Source organism: Apium graveolens, chromosome 4 (genome assembly GCF_009905375.1).
Source record: "Apium graveolens cultivar Ventura chromosome 4, ASM990537v1, whole genome shotgun sequence".
NCBI classification, from domain to species: Eukaryota; Viridiplantae; Streptophyta; class Magnoliopsida; order Apiales; family Apiaceae; genus Apium; species Apium graveolens.
In genome coordinates, this window is record NC_133650.1 from 315,728,908 (window position 1) to 315,748,868 (window position 19,961).

Consider the following 19,961-nt stretch of genomic DNA (forward strand, 5'->3'; position numbering starts at 1 on the left):
TTAGTTGAACCTTGCTTGTTTGCATTAATATATAGGAAAATGAATATTCAAGCAAGATTAGAGACTGTGGAACAACTTATAAATCATGTACTTGAGTACAGAACTGAAAGCCCAGTTAGAGAAAGTTATGTACCAACAAGTCACAACTCACTAAAGTTAATAATTACAGACTACTGGGCACTACAGGGTCAGGCCCAACCCATCAAAAATCATCTACTCATTTTAAAGCAATGTGTATATTTTATTTGGTCGATTAGTTACTTTATATTATAAAAAATTAGTAAATATTCAGGTGCATTTCCTTCTATGTTACAATGATCTCAAACAAGATTCGCTAATCTTTTAGCACACAAATTTTATTATATGTCATATCATATGTTAAATAAGACAAACGATTGAACAGATGATTGTTGCAGCATATCTTATCGCGCTTATTATCAGCAAAATAAAATAACGCTTATTTTTCTTATAAACATAAACTTGAGCCAAAAGTTTTGGAATTATCATCTCACCACCAAGGAGGTCCTAATAACCTACAATACATATATATTTATAATATAATATCTTGATGTAGTAACATTGCTCAAACATAATATTTCAGAGAAGTGTTCAAATGAACAAGTCTATATATAATAAATTAGGAGACTTCCGGGGGTTAAACTCTTGTCAGCTGATACAAATAGACACTTAAGCATCCGGTCAAGAACTGTATACCGAGTTCCTCTTAGGCCGTGCACACTGCAGAAGGCGTTCACATAGGGGAGAAGTCCCAATGCACCAGCCTTGCCTTATTCAAACATATATATAATAAATTAGGAGATTTCCGGGGGTTGAACTCATGACAGCTGATACAGATAGACACTTAAGCATCCCGTCAAGCACAACCTTCTATCCTCTTTTGTCCAAGAAGTGAAGATGGTTCAACAACGAGTTTCTCTCTCGCAGATGTGAAGATTAAGACAGTTAATTTCTCATGTACTGTAATGCAGTGAGATATTGTTCTAGAAAGCTGAAACATGGGTATTTTCTTCATTGGCGCCTGAACCTGAAGATTTTAGACAGGCCTCAATATCTTTGCCATTTGAGTCTGTAAACTTGAGGTAGTTTTCGGTTTCTTTCATATCTGTGCTACCATTTCTTCGATGGTACCATTTTCGGACAGAGTTTGGCCTTTTGTCACTTATGGCAATGGCAATGTCATTCGGGAAAAGGTCTTTACGCACAAAAGCATGGAAAATTGTTGTCACGAGCAGGGCTGTCACTGTGAATGTTGCAACGACACAAAGTATGATCGACAGTGACTTGGTTATAACATTTGAGACTTCAAGTGAGTACCTAAGGGTTGCAATGGCAGCACCGGTCTTTGGGAAAGTGTAGGCCCACCAAGCCAATGAAAACCTATAAATGACGAGGATATAAACCTCAAAACCTCAGACAGTTAAATTTTGAAGGAATCTTAAATACCAAATACAGAATTTATATTGGGGAAAATACTAAACTTATTAATTACTAAACTGAATGTCATTCATACTAAACCTAAAAATTCCCTACAACAGAAAGATGGTTTGATGGATTTGCCACCTTTGAAAGTCTTCTCTGTCCTCCTGACATCCACTGCCGGTATATCTTCAGCTCAAGGATTAAGATAGGCGTCATGAGGACATACCATAAAGCCTGATGTAGGTCTTTTGTCAAAGAAGGTGGAACTCCTAGAGCGAAGAACAATAAGGCTATCCACGGAGCAAAGAAGAAGTTGACACGTATTGGATGATAGTACTCACGACGAACAGCCTCAAAGTAGAATACAATCTTCAGAATGTAGGTGAAAGCGACCACGCTAAAAAGAACAACGGATAAGAACCATAGAATAATGTTTACTTTCGTGCTAATATGGAGAGATCCCATTGTAGTACTTGTGGCTAAATTTTTCCACATTATGGCTTGGCTGCTGACACCAAGGCATAAACCAAATGAAGAGATAGGGTAACGAAGAAGAAATGGCCACAGTTTATTGTCTGGAAGCAGTATTTCCTCTGAAGGCTGTAAGTTTGATGACAGTACATATAATTGAACAACATATTAGTATTTCAACTAAAGCCAGAACTACATGAATTTCAATTTTCTGGCGTGCAAAGGCACACTATTTGACAAATATGTCTATAATTGTGTAAATGACGCTTGAATGCACACAAATTAGTAAAAGGTAACAATTCCATACAAATGAAACTTTACTTTTTGATCTGTGTATAAAGGTTTTTAGTTTGACAAGTAGAAGCTAAATCTTGATATGCAAATTGTCACAAATACATTGAGAACATGAAGAACTTGTAAAAAAAGGTCATCAGAACATACCCTAAGAGTATCCAACTCCGGTCCTTCCAAGGCATCAAAATATCGGTGCACAGGTACATTCTCCATTTCAGTAGTTTTTTTAAGTGTTGTTCCTGTCTCATTTACCTTTCCACGCAAATTTGATAATTGTCTATCTAACTTTCCAGAAAATGTTTTAAAAGAATTGTATCTTTTATCTGTAAGAGTCTTTCTCATGGGGTTTCTGAGGGGGCGGTCAGGAGTTTTTCCACTTACAACTGCATCATTTAACGCAGAGCCTTTTGGTATCCGCTGTGAACAAAAGATTGGCTGTTTGATCTTTGGAATATCAGTAGAAAGTGGAGAATGTGAAACACCGCTGCTGGAAATTAATTCACAATCATCCCTAAAGAGAACTCTTTTCTTCCCCTCCATGTGGTCTTCTGTAGGAGAAGGCGGCATGCTGATGGAAATGGATCGTGTTCTCTGGTGGGACTCAAAATCACAGTTTTGGATCTCAGCTGGATCTATCTTGGTTTCCTAGTGCATTAAACATAGATAAATTATTTAAAATACAACGATCCTTTACTCGTTAAAAGTTAATAATAACTGTATTAAATTATCCACATCCTTGCTATATGTTGCAAACGTGAATGGGCTAACTCTAATATTTAAAACACCTGCTGCTATGTATGTATAATTATTTTTGATAATAAAACAGACAAAGCACACTCTTTATATATAAATAAAAACTACAGCTTTTGTTTTGTTTACAACACTAAGGCTACGGCCTTGTTTCTTTCAATCAAGAGTTATGACTCTTTTTTTTTTCTCTCTCATGTTTTCAAATTTTTGTAGTAATGCTATGTTCCTGGGTATGTCTATTTATAGTGTACAAACTTCTTATGTCATTGCTTACATATTATTTTAACTAGAAAATATGCAGCCTACCTTATATCTAGCATTCAAACTTGACTCTTCCAACTAGTAGCTCATTGATAAAACCCAGACTTTCATTTTAACAGCTGCTGCATACCAACGCCATACAACTCCCTGATTCTTAAGAAGACTTCTGTGTATTTCTTATGTGAATAGTTGACCATGCATGCATAACAAATTATTGCACCGAGCTGCCTACCATTTTTCCTGGATGAAGATTTGTACTACATTTATTCTTTTGTTTTATTCATTAACTATGCATCTGGAAGAGTTTGACATTCTAACACTCCCCCTCAAACTCGATTTTGCATTCCGAGCTTCTGCTTCATTTTTCCAAACATATTTGGCTTCAATGGCTTTGTAAATATATCCGCTAAATTTTCTTCTGTCCTGCAGTGCACCAATTCCACGATTTTATCATTCACCTGTTCTCGAAGAAAATGATATTTAATATTGATGTGCTTGTTTCGACTGTGGGACACTGGATTTTTTGCGAGTGAAATAGCGGCTTTATTATCCACGTAAATTTTAACCTTACCTTCCTCTGCAAGATTTAACTCGCCCAATATGTAGCCTGGCCACATAGCCTGACATACGCATGCTGCTGCTGCCTTGTATTCCGCCTCACATGTTGAGAGGGCAACTGTCTGTTGCTTCTTTGATGACCACGAAAAAATTGCAGAACCAATGTGAAAATCATAACCCGAAGTGCTTTTCCCGTCATCCAAGTCACCACCATAATCACTGTCTCAGTAGCCTACTAATTTTGAATTTTGAGAATGCGTGTAAAACAGACCATGATCAAGTTTACCTTTTATGTACCTCAAGATTCTTTTAGCTGCCATGAAGTGATCTTGCTTCGGTTTTTCCATGTACCTACTAACTATTCCAACTGCATACATAATATCTGGACGAGTGAAAGTTAGGTACCTCAGACTTCCAACCAAACTTTTGAACAATGTCGGATTTACCGACTCCCTCGTTGAATCAATTCTAAGCTTTATGCTTGCTTCTGCTAGCGTGCTCACTGGCTTGCATTCCTCCATTCTGAACTTCTTTAAAATCTGCTCCGCATAATTTTTCTGAGATATAAAAATCCCGTCTTTGTTTTGCTTCACCTCGAATCCAAGAAAGTATGACATTTGACCAATATCTGTCATCTCAAATTCGTTAGTCATAACTTTCTTAAAATCATCAAACATACCAGGATTGTTTCCAGTAAAGATCATGTCGTCCACATATAAGCAAACGATCATAATATCTCCCCCTGAATTTGTTTTCGTGTAGAGAGCATGCTCGTATGGACTCTTCACAAAACCATTTTTCTGAAAATACTCATCAACCCTTGTATTCCACACTCTCGGTGCCTGTTTTAGGCCGTATAAAGCTTTCTTTAGCCGGTAGACTTTATCTTCCTGGCCTTTCTGAACATATCCTGGAGGTTGTTCGATGTAGACTTCTTCTTCGAGATAACCATTTAGAAATGCTGACTTGACATCCATCTGAAATATCTTCCACTGGTTCTGAGCTGCAATTGCTGTCAGAAGCCGTATGGTATCAACTCTTGCAACTGGAGCGAATACCTCGTCATAGTCAATGCCATATCTCTGCTTGTAGCCTTTAGCCACCAACCTCGCCTTGTATTTCTCCACTTCTCCATCTTGATTCGTCTTGGTTTTATAGACCCACTTGACACTAATTGCTTTGTGTCCTTCTGGAAGATCTGTGAGCTCCCATGTATCATTCTTCTTGATTGCGCCAATTTTTTCATTCATGGATTTGTTCCATTTGCTTTCTTCAGAAGCTTCTTCAAATGTAACTGGATCACATTCAGCCATTAAGCAAAATAAGGAATAATCAAAGGATGTTTGTACCGGACTTGCTGCTTCATAAATATTATCCAGACTCCGCATCTTTCGTGGTGCTCTCCCTGAACTGCTGCTTCCTCCCGTGGATGGTGTCGATCCAGGAGTTTGTTGATTTGGACTTGGTGGAGGAGTTTGATCATCATCTCTGTCATCTTCAATGTTCTGGTTATCACCGTCATCGTCATCACCATTGAAAAATAAACCAGCAACTTTTCTTTCATCCTCGCTCCATCTTCAGTAATCTGGTTCATCGAACTCAACATCACGAGAAATGATTAATTTCTTCGTCAGGGGATTGTAGAGTCTGTACGCCGTGCTTCTTTTGTCATATCCGGTAAAAATACACTTTTCGCCTTTGTCATCCAGCTTATTTCTTTTCTAATCGGGAATATGGGCATAAGCAATACACCCAAAAATTCTGAGATGTCCAACTGATGGTTTGCTTCCGCTCCATGCTTCATTCGGAGTCTTATTTCTGACACTTTTTGTTGGACAACGATTCAACAAATACACTGCGCATTGAACGGCTTCCGCCCAGAAAGTTCTTGGCAAGTGCTTTGCTTTCACCATACTCCTTGCCATGTCAAGAATTATGCGGTTCTTCCTTTCTGCAACACTATTTTGTTGAGGAGTATATGCTGTTGTCAACTGATGATTGATGCCATGTGCTCTGCAAAAACTTTTGAACATGTTTGAAGTATACTCGCCTCCTCTATCTGATCTGAGTGTCTTCAAATAATATCCACTTTGTTTTTCCGCCAGTGCTTTGAACTCCTTGAATTTATCAAGAGCCTCCGATTTTTCTTTGATGATATACACCCAACTTTTCCTGCTAAAATCATCAATAAATGTTAGGTAATACCTATTACCTCCAAGTGATGGAATATCAAATGGACCAGCTATATCTATATGAACTATCTCCAATGGCCTCCTGGCTCTCCACGATTTTCCAACGGGAAAGCTTTGTCTGTGTTGCTTCCCTTTGACACACGCTTCACACAAATTTTCTGGTTCGTTGATTTCTGGCAAACCGTCTACCATCATTGTCTATGACAATAATTTCAGGCCAGAAAATCCAAGATGACCATATCTCAAATGCCACAACCACGAGTCATTTTTAATGACCGACTTTAAGCACTTCTGCACATTTATTTGCATATCAAGCGTAAACAAACGATTCTTTGACATCTCAACATTTGCAATCAATTCCCGAGCTTGATTTCTGATAATGAGGGAATTGTCCTGCATTTGTATATTATATCCTTTCTCCACAAGCTGACCAAGACTGATAATATTATTTTTCAATGCACGAATATAATAAACATCATTTATATATTTCTTTTCACCTTTCTTTGACATGATTGTGACGGTACCTTTTCCTTTCACCGGAATCTTTGACGAGTCACCAAAAGTAACTTCTCCGCTTATGGTGTCGTCTATCTCCGTGAATAATTCCTTGTGACCAGTCATGTGATTACTGGCCCCTGAGTCAAGATACCAAACATTCTTCTTGCTTTCCTCGTCTCTTTTGTAAGTGAGGAACATAGCAGTGCCAACATCGTTGTCTTCTTTTGCTGCTGCAAAATGACTCCTTTCTTCCACTTTTGGTGATCTACATTCATAACTGAAATGGCCAAATTTATTATAATTATAGCACTGAAATTGAGACTTGTCACCTGGTTGAAATCCTCCTCGTCCTCGGCTTCTAAAATTCTGACCACGGCCAGATGGACGATAACCTTCAGTGTTCTGGCTTCTGTTGAAGGACTGTCTTCCACGTCCTCTTCCACCACAGTAGCCACCTCTAAAGCCACCTCTTCCACGACCAGAACTGCTACTGCTTGAACTTTCAACAATGGACACCTTACTTTGCAACGCCTTTTCCAAATGGCTTGTATCATCATACTGGTTCATCCGCTGTTCATGCGCTTGAAGTGAACCAACTAACTCATCAATGGAAATTGTGGACAAATCTTTTGACTCCTCAATAGAAGTAACGACATAGTCAAATTTTCTTGTCAATGAACGGAGTAATTTTTCCATGACCCGAACATCATCGAGACTTTCTCCATTTCTCTTCATCTCGTTTGTCACTATTTTTAAACGAGTAGCATATTCACCAATATTTTCTGAGGCCTTCATTTTAATATTTTCGAACTCGCCACGAAGAACTTGGAGCCGCACCTTTTTAACTTTTTCGACACCTTGGAAAGATTTTTGCAAAATCTCCCATGCCTCTTTCGCCGTTTTTGCATCTGAAATTTTTTCAAAGGTAGATTCGTCAACACCTTGAAAAATTGTATATAGCGCCTTCTTGTCTTTTTTCCGGGATTCCTTTAATGCCGTCTTCTCGGCATTTGGTAGTGCTACTTCAGCGGCAGCATCTGCGGGCTCAATAAACCAACTTTCGACAATATCCCAATTGTCATAGGAACCCAGTAACACCTTCATCTGGATACTCCAATTCCCGTAATTTATTGCCGTTAATTTTGGAATATTTGGTTGCACCATATTTGCCATTTTCTTGAACGGAACGCTGGCTCGGATACCAGTTGTTGGAAACGTGAATGGGCTAACTCTAATATTTAAAACACCTGCTGCTATGTATGTATAATTATTTTTGATAATAAAACAGACAAAGCACACTTTTTATATATAAATAAAAACTACAGCTTTTGTTTTGTTTATAACACTAAGGCTGCGGCCTTGTTTCTTTTTTTCAAGAGTTATGACTCTCTTTTTTTCTCTCTGATGTTTTCAAATTTTTGTAGTAATGCTATGTTCCTGGGTATGTCTATTTATAGTGTACAAACTTCTTATGTCATTGCTTACATATTATTTTAACTAGAAAACATGCAGCCTACCTTATATCTAGCATTCAAACTTGACTCTTCCAACTAGTAGCTCATTGATAAAACCCAGCCTTTCATTTTAACAGCTGCTGCATACCAACGCCATACGACTCCCTGATTCTTAGGAAGACTTCTTTGTATTTCTTATGTGAATAGTTGACCATGCATGTATAACAAATTATTGCACCGAGCTGCCTACCATTTTTCCTGGATGAAGATTTGCATTACATTATTCTTTTGTTTTATTCATTAACTATGCATCTCGAAGAGTTTGACATTCTAACACTATAGCCAATCTAAAAGATAGAAGAGTAATAATCTAACAGCTGCAACGACATTACTAAGTAGTGAGACTGCCGGTAAATGACATGTAAACTACAAGAAGTAACAAATAAACATAGGTTTAGCGAAATATTTAATGGGAAAGACTTTTCAAAATAATATAGTTTTGGACTATAAACTCCAGAGTTAATTAAATGTTCAATAGCACATACGTCCATGGTACTGCAGAGCTTAAATAACAGCTATCTTGGTATACATGTTTACATAGATAGTATATGACTAAAAACATAACAAAAAGTTGAATTTTAAAGACATTAACGAAGTTTCTTCCGAAGAGTCCAACATTATGAATTCATAATATCAGTTTTATACTTTTATCACTTCAAATCCTTTGAATTTGACAAAAAAGCCCTGTCCTCTTAACTACTTAATTTTGATCAACTTAAACTCACTAGTGTTCAAAGATCACATGCATGACCCTAATCAAACAAGTTTGTTGTCGAAGCAGTTAAGGATTTAAGATAAGATTGATATGGAGATCTGGACACATACAGAAAACTGAAAAAAAAAAAGACTGCAACACCAAAATATTCTTTTCCCATGTCTATTTATGTTTTAGCAATGTGATGTTTGCTATTGCAGAAGCCTAATATGACAGACCTTAGAGAGCACAAAATTACGAAACATTAAAGTAATTAAGTTCCAATAAAATTTGAACTACCATTACAAAAGAAACAGAACAGGATCAGCAGCTAAACAGGAGCAAAGTGATTGTTGCTTGTCGGTCTTCTCATTGGTTATAACTTGTAACTATGAAATGCATCATTCAATTGAATCATGAAGATTGAGAGATTTATAACCATCTTGCATCACTATCAGTGCAGAATAGAAAGTTATATAAAACATGTAGAGACTAAAAGCTGATCTATCTATGAAAAAAAAGATGTAGCAAGCAAACATTTTTGGGAGTAAAAATGTTTTATTTGGAAAAGCAACACAAATATGACAATCCACATTAATATCTAAATCTAAGTATGCCAATAAATCAAAAAGCATGTGATTCACAGTATCAATTAAGTACAACAAAAATCTCGAAGAATTACATATTGACTTACCACGAGACAAGGAAAGCATGTGATTCACGAGATATATATATATATATATATATATATATATATATATATATATATAGATATATATATATCTGGTGGATACTTTCAAATCCACCAAAAAGTTTTAAAAGCCTTTATTTTTATTACTTTGTGTTTTGATTTATATAACTACTTCATTCCGTAATCTGCAAATCAAACACTTATATATTTATCGAGTTAGAACTGTTTTTAAAATCTTGAAAAAGTAGCCAGAATTATATTCAACCCCCCTTCTGTAATCCTTGTTGTATTGTTAGGGAATAACAGACTTTCAATTTAGTGACCATTTTGATATTTAACTCAAATGGAAAGGCATACGGACAATTCTCAATGGATCCAGCCTTATCTTCTTTATATAACAAGAAATCAGGAGATTGTGATTCCCAGGGATTGAGTCCATGGCATAGATGATACAAAGTTACACTAACGATCCAATCAAGCACAACCTTTTAAGTTCCTCTTTCGTCCAAAATCTGAAAATTGTTGTCACGAGCAGGGCCGTTACTGCTGCGATGACACAGAGTATGATAGACACTGTCATACTAATTAGGGGTGAGCAACGGGTCAGAACCGAACCGAACCAAACCCGAATCGAAAGAACCGAGAACCGAAATAGGAAAATTTTAAGAACCAAACTGGACCCGTTTATATGTAAGAACCGAACCGGAATCGAACCGTAAAATTCGGTTCGGTTCGGTTCTGAACCGAAAGAACCAAATTTATATTTTCATTTCATATTTATTTATTTTGCATATTATTTTGTATTCTAACTTTTTAAATTTTGACTAGTTTTGATTACGTATTAACGGTAACTTAGTAAAAGAAGATTTTTATTAGTGGCGGATCATTTTGAATTTAATTACTTTCTAATATTTAAGAAGAAAAATATTTATAAAAGCATTCCAATTCATGAGTAGACAAATATTCAATGAGTGGTGGTAGTGGATCAGGGGAATCCTTCATTTCCAAACTCAGGTTCCTGTTCTCTTCCATGCTGAAACGTATATACGTGCAGTTCAACATACTTAATACTTGCAAATTACAGCAAATTACAGCAACTAGTAAAAACATGTTGATACTTAGATTGAATGGAAATGAGAATTCCACTTATGCTAGTAGTTGTAAACAACACTAACACAAGATGCTATATAAACTCAATATCTTTCTTTTACAATACCAATGTGGGACAAAATCCCCATAACCCATTTCAAACAAGCAACTTTGTCTCAATATATTCATGGATTCCATTAAGAAAATATCTTAGATCCAAATATGAAAGTTTAAGTCCTCATGTCAAGGAATAACCTCCAAGTGTTAGTTTCCGGAAATCATATCAAGAACATATATAAAATATGCCTCAAACTTTCCATTTTCTAACAATATGTACTCATCTCTTCCCTCAACATCATCACATTCTTCTTTTATCGTCATATCCACCTCTAACGACCTCTCTCCGGACAGTTTCTCCTCTCTTCTCTTTCTTTTCCATTTTTACACTTAGACATCATAATTTTTCATTACAAGTTATTTGATGAACCAAGTCAATTCAAATCTCAATTAGCATCATTAGTTCTCCACCATCTTCAGTTGGTGTTATTTTTTTACCCTACTCTCGTACTCGTAGCTTTGTTAGACCATTGGAAATTCAAATGGTAAATATACATAAATTATTGGAATGGATGTAAGATTCGCTGTCATATTTTTTGTACATGGTTTACCCCTCGTGCTCCCGAAGTAAACACTCTACATTTCACGTGTACGTTGTTAACTCTAATGTATCAAAATTATAGGATATCCTATTTAGCATATGAATGTGATAAGTTGTTGATATTCACATATGAGAATTGATTCGATATATGGACTTGCGTGAAACAAATATACGCTGATATGTGTGACGTATTTAGTTGAGACAATATTTGTTTACCGTATTTGCTCGGGACTTTGGTCAGCTCCATCCGGGATTTTGGTCATCTTCATCCGGGATTCGGCAATTTAAACAATTATTTTGCAATTTTAGTTATATAGGGCCATCACTCATTAAATAACATAATTTTGTAATCTAGTTTCTCACTTATAATTGTTGTATATATTATTATTATTATTATTATTATTATTATTATTATTATTATTATGTATACATACTATTTAAACATAAATGTAATTCAAGTTAACTCTTTTTGGATGTTTTAGTGAAATTTAAATCAAGAATATTAAATTTATTTTTACTTATCATATATAATTGTCACAGCCCGCACTTCCGGACTATTAATTCTAAATCCAAAACTATTACAAAATACAATTTACTAATTCCAAATCTCTATTACAAATGTGACTTACAAAAGCGCAGCTAACGGATTTCCAAAAGTCAATCCAATTCAATCTTAAGTACTCTAAACTCCAATGCTATCCAACTCGAAATCTTAAACGAAACCTGAAATATTAAAAGAATGGCTACGAAGCCCAACAAGTACAAATTGACTAACTACTTAACTGGAAAACAATACGTGTTTTAATAAAACGATTTTTCTCAAAACAATAATAATTTTGTAAAATAATTTGTAAAGTAGATCCAACCCAAAGTTTTATATTTTAAAATTCAGAATTTAAAACAAAACAGAGCATATTTTATAACAGATCAGAACAAAATAAAACAGAACGAAATGATATTCTTATTAAATATCACAGTCTTGATCTACGGCCAGACTTTACCAGTAGCCGACATCTTATTCTTATTCTTATAATTATTTACCACACTTTTCCAGTGGTCGGCATCTAAATTTCAATAATTACGCGCCCTTAATAGGTATCTAAAGTTGCACACTCGTGCGCCTACTAAGGTTATCTAAGGCTAGTTCCAGAACTATAGTGTAAATTATGAACGGGTTCGAAAAGACTGGGTTTCAAAAGATTCTCGTATCTTATGTCTTATACAGTTTGAAACAAAATTCTTATATCTTATACGCAAAACTTTTCCGAAAATAAAAGTAAGTCAAAAAGTATTTACCTCAAAGCCTGATCAGATCTGAATTTAGCCTTTTTGACCCTCTAAATGATGTTTTCTTGGAAAACACGAAGAACGAAAGTTGTAAAGAACGAAAGGAGAGTTCCAAAAAGTCCAGAATCAATAAATTCCGTCTTGCGATGAAATTTTTACAAATTTTACAAGACTGCTGATTTATGCTGAGAAGAGCCCTACGAATTTTATGAATAAAAATGAAGAGTATTTATAACGAAACAAAACCTTATATTTTAACCTACAAGTTATCTATATTAAAATCTGCTAGTATTTTAACCTACAAGTTATCCATATTAAAAGCCATACGGGCTGCTAGTATTTATTTAGGAAAATTTAGATTAAGAGGGAGATTGTTGGGATTTTAATCTAAATTATATGTTTAAGTTATTATTTTATTTATTTGAATAAGTCAACATGCTTTATTTATTAGTAGCAATAGGATTAGTACGTGGATTAGTACGTGGAAGTAGTAGACATTTAGGTTTATTAGTGGAGAAATAGTAGGAAGGGGTTGATGGTTTAATGTTATCAGAGGCTTAAAACAATAACACAAGCTTAATTTTGAAATTTAATTCCTGTAAAGTTGTGAGTCTTCGATGTTTCTCTCATTATCATCGTTTTATTATGTTTATTTTTTAAAACCTTCCCTAAGTTTGCACGTAACATGTGCCTATTTTTTAACAAAAACAACATTTTAACAATATATTCTCAAAATACTAATATATATATATATATCTGGTGGATACTTTCAAATCCACCAAAAAGTTTTAAAAGCCTTTGTTTTTATTACTTTGTGTTTTGATTTATATAACTACTTCATTCCGTAATCTGCAAATCAAACACTTATATATTTATCGAGTTAGAACTGTTTTTAAATTCTTGAAAAAGTAGCCAGAATTACATTCAACCCCCCTTATGTAATTCTTTTTGTATTGTTAGGGAATAATAGACTTTCAATTTAGTGACCATTTTGATATTTAACTCAAATGGAAAGGCATACGGACAATTCTCAATGGATCCATCCTTATCTTCTTTATATAACAAGAAATCAGGAGATTGTGATTCTCATGGATTGAGTCCATGGCATAGCTGATATAAAGTTACACTGACGATCCAATCAAGCACAACCTTTTAAGTTCCTCTTTCGTCCAAAATGTGAAAATTGTTGTCACGAGCAGGGCCGTCACTGCTGCGATGACACAGAGTATGATAGACACTGTCACACTAATTAGGGGTGAGCAACGGGTCAAAACCGAACCGAACCAAACCCGAATCTAAAGAACCGAGAACCGAAATAGGAATATTTTAAGAACCGAACTGGACCCGTTTATATGTAAGAACCGAACCGGAACCGAACCGTAAAATTCGGTTCGGTTCGGTTTTGAACCGAAAGAACCGAATTTATATTTTCATTTCATATTTATTTATTTTGCATATTATATTGTATTCTAACTTTTTAAATTTTGACTAGTTTTGATTACATATTAACGGTAACTTAGTAAAAGAAGATTTTTATTAGTGGCGGATCATTTTGAATTCAATTACTTTCTAATATTTAAGAATAAAAATATTTATAAAAATATTCAAAACTCCATAAATATTTAAAGAAACGAGTAATACAATAAAAATCATATTTTTCTTAAAATTTATTAAAATATTATAAATAAGAAAACATAATATATAATATATATACATATATTTATATATATTTTTGTATTTATTCATTTATATACGGTTCGGTTCGGTTCTTACGGCTCTAGAATGTTAAGAACCGAACCGAACCAAGAACCGAAATTACTAGAAAAACAAAAACCGAACCGGAACCGCGATTTTTGATCGGTTTGATTCGGTTCTCGGTTCCGAACCAGGAAATGCTCACTCTTAACACTTGAGACTTCAAAGTGAATACAGCGATTAAATTTTAAGAAATAAACTAGCATAATAGCCTGTGGACGCACGCGTCATTCTCTAGTAGTCATTAAAATACATATCGATTGTCATTTTGAATGTGAGATGTTAAATACAAAAAATTATTTTGTAATGAAATTCCTGCGTTCTTAATCATGCAAGCTAAATGTGAAAGAAGTAGGATTACACCGGAAACTTAAAATTGCAATTATCCATAACAACATACAATTACATTTATATATCTTTTACGAAAAGAAAAATAAATTATAAAATGCAAAGTTCTAAAGTATGGATGTAGATAACATTATATCTTTTTATATTAAAAGGAAAACCATCTTTGTGGGCAATTCAGGATCCTTATATTTTTTAAACTTCGTACCATAATCATTATTGTCGTCAATTTTCGTAAGTGGTAAACACTACAAGACACATGTGACATTGAATTTTTCAAAGTGTTGGATAACGAAATATATTTATGATTTAAACTTGGAATGCACAGAGTTTCGGAATGATATTCTTGATATAATATCAAGTATTTTAATGATTTTTTCAGTGTGTTAAATATTAAACTAGTCACTGAAATGGAGCACATATATCATTTTGTTCACCGATCTCAATAAGTTATCATTTACAGTCACTTAAGGTGGTCTAATTATTAGTTTTTTCACCTTTTAAATTTTAAAATAAGTGTAAATATATTTAAAAATTAAAAAAATAAGAAAAAAATATGGCCATTAATATTATATACAAAGTTTTGTTCTTAGATTTTATCATGAAAAAAGACAAAAAAAAAGTTACTTTTATTTTTTAATAAACTTTAGTACGAGTTTTGGTAAAAAATAAAATGTATACTACTTAATAATTTATTTGAAGTGTAGTAAAATATCATTCGAAACATCTTATACCCAATGTTTTGACTTTTTATTGATAAAATATTTTTTAGTGTTTCGGCTTTTTTCTTTGCAGTCTTTGATGATTCTGATTATGATAGATATTTTGAGTAGATGCAATCTTTGAGTTAAAAATTTATCGATACTGATTGTAGTTTGTGTAGGTACAATATTTATAGGTGTACAGTAATTGAAACTTGTTGTATGTGGAATCGACAATGTCTCAGTCCAATTTTATTGCTATCGTATTAAAGTGTCTGTACAATATTGTAATATTCATGGCGACGACGTGTAGTTAACAATATATATATATATATATATATATATATATATATATCACATGAGATATGTATTTGAGAATATCCTTAACAACTTATAATGTTCTTGTATGTTGGATGGTAAAAAGCGATCATATCCTTAATTTTCTATTGCATAACAAAACAACTCTCAAACATAATAAATAACAATTGATCAATTGTTTCGGGTACAAATTTACCAAACCTATATATTAATAGACTATGATATTCTTTGATCGTTAACAAAATTTAGCATCCTCCAAAATTTTATAGGTTAAAAAACAAAAAATATGTGATCCCTTTTTATCTCCACTTAAATATAACAAAAATATGTGATGAATTCTTATCTCCACTTAAATGTAACATCATTTACAATATTAAACTAAATACTCATTATTAATTTATGCACGAATGCTTGTAATTTACGCCAAATGTATATGTTATGAGTTTTATTTACTTGTGCAAGCAATGGGGTTAATACAGAGCGACTATTTAAAGGAAACAAAAAATTACTTGCAAAAAACACTCCGACTTCATATAATCCATTCATCTTAATATTAATATTTTAATGTTTTAATTTTGCCAAAAAACCGAAATAATGAAAACTCATCTCTCAAAGTTTTCTATGATACCTTAGAAAAAAAGTTGAGATAGTTTTTCAAATTATGTATCATGCCAAATTCATAATTAAACTTTTTAAATTTCAATAAATTTAGAATTATATAAAATCATAAGTTATTTTGTGATCATTATTACAAAAATCATGTTTTTGTGATATTTCCCCAGGTCTGCTTATTTGTTTTCTAGTTTGGATATTTAATTGTTTATACGTTTTTGAAGTAAATAAAAATTTGACTGCCATTATTGATAATACTCAAAAAAAAAATCAAATACAAAATTCAAGACAAGATAAGAACAAAAGGACCTTAGAACCAATTAGTAAATGTTTACGTGCTAAACTTATAAATAAATTTTGTTATTTTCCCGAAACACTTCGCATCCCTTCAAGCACAACATTTTTCTTCTTTTGTCCTTGATCTGAAAATGATTAGACACCGAGTTTTCTCTAGTAACTACGGAGATTTGACAACCTAATTTTCTGGTAGTTATAAGATATTGTTCTAGAAGGCGGAAACATGTGTATTTTCTTTGTTGGCGCCACGACCAAAAGATTTTACACAAGCCTCAATATCTTTGTTATTCGGGCCTGTAAACTTAATTTTCGCTTTCTTTCATATCACTCCTACCACATCTTCAATGGTACCATTTTCGAATTTCCCATATCCTAACAATTCAGTATATTCACATGGGACCGAACCACGTTACATAATTTTTAGATTTAAAAATAGTTTACTGAGCATCATGTTTATTGATTTTACTTTTTTTAATTTTAGAAACCTTTAATGATCAAACTAAATATATGGATAAAAGTTGTTTTTTAATTTAAAAATAACTTTGAATTAATCTCATTATAATTTATAATGATTGAAATAAATTCATGGTCAAAAATACTATATACTAGACATCAATTATGAAAGGTGAGTGATATCGAAAAAACAATACTCGTCCCTCCAACAATATGAGGATATTAATTAATTTGGAAGAGATATGTGGAGGCCCCCCAATATTAATTTTATTTAAATATAACTTTCTCCAAAATCTTATAATATGTTTTAAAAAAAATATTTGATCAGTAGTAATCTCCAACTTAAATGTAATTTTATAATTTTAAACTTGATACTCACAACTTAGTTATGCGCAAATACATGTGATTTTTACATAAATGTATTTACTGTGAGTAGTAATTAACTTCGGCATATCAACGGGGTTAATATATGAACATAATAACTACAAAATTTCAATATTTTTTATAAACAAATCTCAAGTTAGTACAGAACAGCTCTGTTATAAAAGCACCATAATAAAGAAACTAGGGGCATCAAAATTAGTGGTACGGTCAACGAAGTGTTGGTGGACCGGTTGACCTCTTATGCCTCCTTACGAGATATCAGGAGTTCGACTAATGTGTGTGCGTGTGTAGTCAGGAAAAAAAATTAGTGAAACTAGAGTACATTTAAATATTTGCACTTAATATGGACAATGTGTTATTACTTGAAACCTTTTTGTTTTTGCTAAAGTACGATTAGTTGAACCTTTCTTGTTTGCATAAATATATAGGAAAATAAATATTCAAGCAAGAAACTGAAGGATCAGAGACTGTAGAACAACTTATAAATCCTGTACTCGAGTATAGAACTGGAACATAGTTCAGCCCAGTTAGAGAAAATTATGTACCAACAAGTCACAACTCACTCAAGTATATAAGTACAGACTACTGGACACTGCAGGGTCAGGCCTAACCCATCAAAAATCATCTACTCATTTTAAAGTGATGTGTAAATTTTATTAGGTCAAATTAATTATTTATACTATAAAAAAATAGTAGATATCGTGGTGCATTTCCTTCTATGTTATCATAATCTCAAACAAGATTTGCTAATCTTTTAGCACACAAATTTTATTATATGTCATATCATATGTTTAATTGGACAAATGATTGAACACGCGCTTATTATCCGCAATACAAAGTAACGCTTATTTTTCTTATATACATAAACTTGAGGCAAAAGTTTTAGACCAAGGAGGTCCTATAACAACCTACAATTCCAGGGATCAGCAATATTTAAACTATACGCTATGTACATTCATATTTGTAACTGCTGCTATCTTGATGTAGTAACATTGCTCAAACATAATATTTCAGCCAACTATCTTGTTTTATTCAATAGTTTGATCTTTAAATTCGGAACTATCATGTAGTAGAAGTACATATATAAAACGTAGCGGTTTCTGAAATAACTAATATTATCTCTCGAAGATTTCTAGCAAACAAATTTTCACATTATATATGATGTGCACAACAATACAATACAATTTTCTAGCAAACAACTTTTCCATCATTTCTAAGCTTCTATTTTCTGGTCTCATCTCCCTATCCTCTTTGAGTTATTAATCCAACAATACAATTAAGTATATTCACATGGACCGGAACACGTTACATAAATTTTAGATTTAAAAATAATTTACTTAGCCTGTTTGTTGATTTTGTTATTTTTTATTTTAGAAACTTGTAATGACCGAACTAAATATATGGACAAAAGTTGTTTTTTTTTTTAATTTTAAAATAACTTCGCACATTATAATTTATAATGATCGAAATAAATATATGCTCAAAATATATTACTATATAATATACATGAAAAAATGACGGGTCCAAGAACCAATATTCATCCCTAGTTCCCCAATAACGACACAAGAATATCAATTTTTATTAACTTACCGTAGTGTACCAGATATACCTGGAGCCCGACCAAAAAATGATAATTAATTTATTTTAAATATAACATTCTCCAAAATTTTATAGTATGTTTTACAAAAAAATATTTGATCAGTTGTCATCTCCAACTTGAATGTAATTTTGTTTACAAAGTTAAACTTGATACTCACAACTTATTTATTCGTAAATGCATGCGATTTTTACACAAATTTATATATTTTTAGTTGTAAATTACTTCGGCATATCCACTGGATTAATATATATGAATTTTTATTGTCAGGTTAATCTATGAACTTAATAACTACAAATTTTAACAACAGACCATATGTAACTATGGGCATCAAAATTAGTGGAGCTGCAGTACATATTTATATATATATGCACTTACTATGGACAGTTTGTTATTACTAGAATTTAGTATTCAATCTAATTGCAATTATCAGATTCAATCAAAAGAAACTTGTGGAATGTTGTATTCTTTAACTTTTTATTTATTTACTAGAATTTAGTATTCTCCAAAATCCTAATAATCCAAGAAAATATATGATTAGTTTCTATCTCTGTTTAAGTGTAGTTTGATGAAGTAGCAATAAAAACAATCTTTCATTAGTTATGTATGCACATTATGCACAAATGCTTGTGATTAAATACAAATGTATACATAATGAAGGTGATTAGTCATATATATTTTATACTTTCTTCGTACATTATCGGGGCAACATATAACAAAAAATATATATGTATTGACTTTAAAATTCGAATTTAAATAAGGGAAAGAATATTTAAGAAAAAATTGATATTTAATTATTTATTCAAGTTTTGAATACTTATTTTTCCTAAACAAAACATGTCTGCTATCCTTATTATCTGGTTATTATAATTCACAATATTGTTCCTTATTGTCCAGCGATTATAATTCATAATATTGTTGCTCAAATCACAGTTAAAGCGTCCAAATTTTCTTTCGACATATCATATTGCAAAGACCTTAAAAAAGGCCTTCGTGCTTTCATAGTACAACTGAATCAGATCACTTGTTTAATTCATATATAAACGAGAATGAGGATAACATTTTCTTCTAGTTGTCGGTATTTTCACTAGGAGCGAGCAAA

At 32.8% G+C, this 19,961-nt stretch overlaps 1 protein-coding gene and 1 pseudogene across 1 annotated transcript; both read right to left on the reverse strand.

The window, feature by feature from the left end:
* Positions 1–709: 709 nt before the first annotated feature.
* On the reverse strand, positions 710–2,844 carry LOC141721867 (S-type anion channel SLAH3-like; annotated as a pseudogene).
* Positions 2,845–3,542: 698 nt separating this feature from the next.
* Positions 3,543–7,637, reverse strand: LOC141720275 (uncharacterized). The gene is made up of 5 exons (XM_074522623.1): positions 6,491–7,637; positions 5,980–6,151; positions 4,454–5,349; positions 4,072–4,402; positions 3,543–3,993 (listed from the first exon to the last, which is right to left on the reverse strand). The coding sequence occupies exons 1-5, from the start codon at positions 7,635–7,637 to the stop codon at positions 3,543–3,545; spliced, it is 2,997 nt and encodes a 998-aa protein (XP_074378724.1).
* Positions 7,638–19,961: the final 12,324 nt, after the last annotated feature.

What these genes read in the sequence shown, in the direction of transcription:
- LOC141720275 (XM_074522623.1), bottom strand. Translation starts at nt 7,637, where the DNA reads ATGGCAAATATGGTGCAACCAAATATTCCAAAATTAACGGCAATAAAT. An exon ending in GATTCCGGTGAAAGGAAAAG is followed by an intron (nt 6,152 to 6,490) that starts GTACCGTCACAA and finishes CAATGATGGTAG; the next exon opens with ACGGTTTGCCAGAAATCAAC. An exon ending in CTTTACTGGAAACAATCCTG is followed by an intron (nt 4,403 to 4,453) that starts GTATGTTTGATG and finishes TTGAGATGACAG; the next exon opens with ATATTGGTCAAATGTCATAC.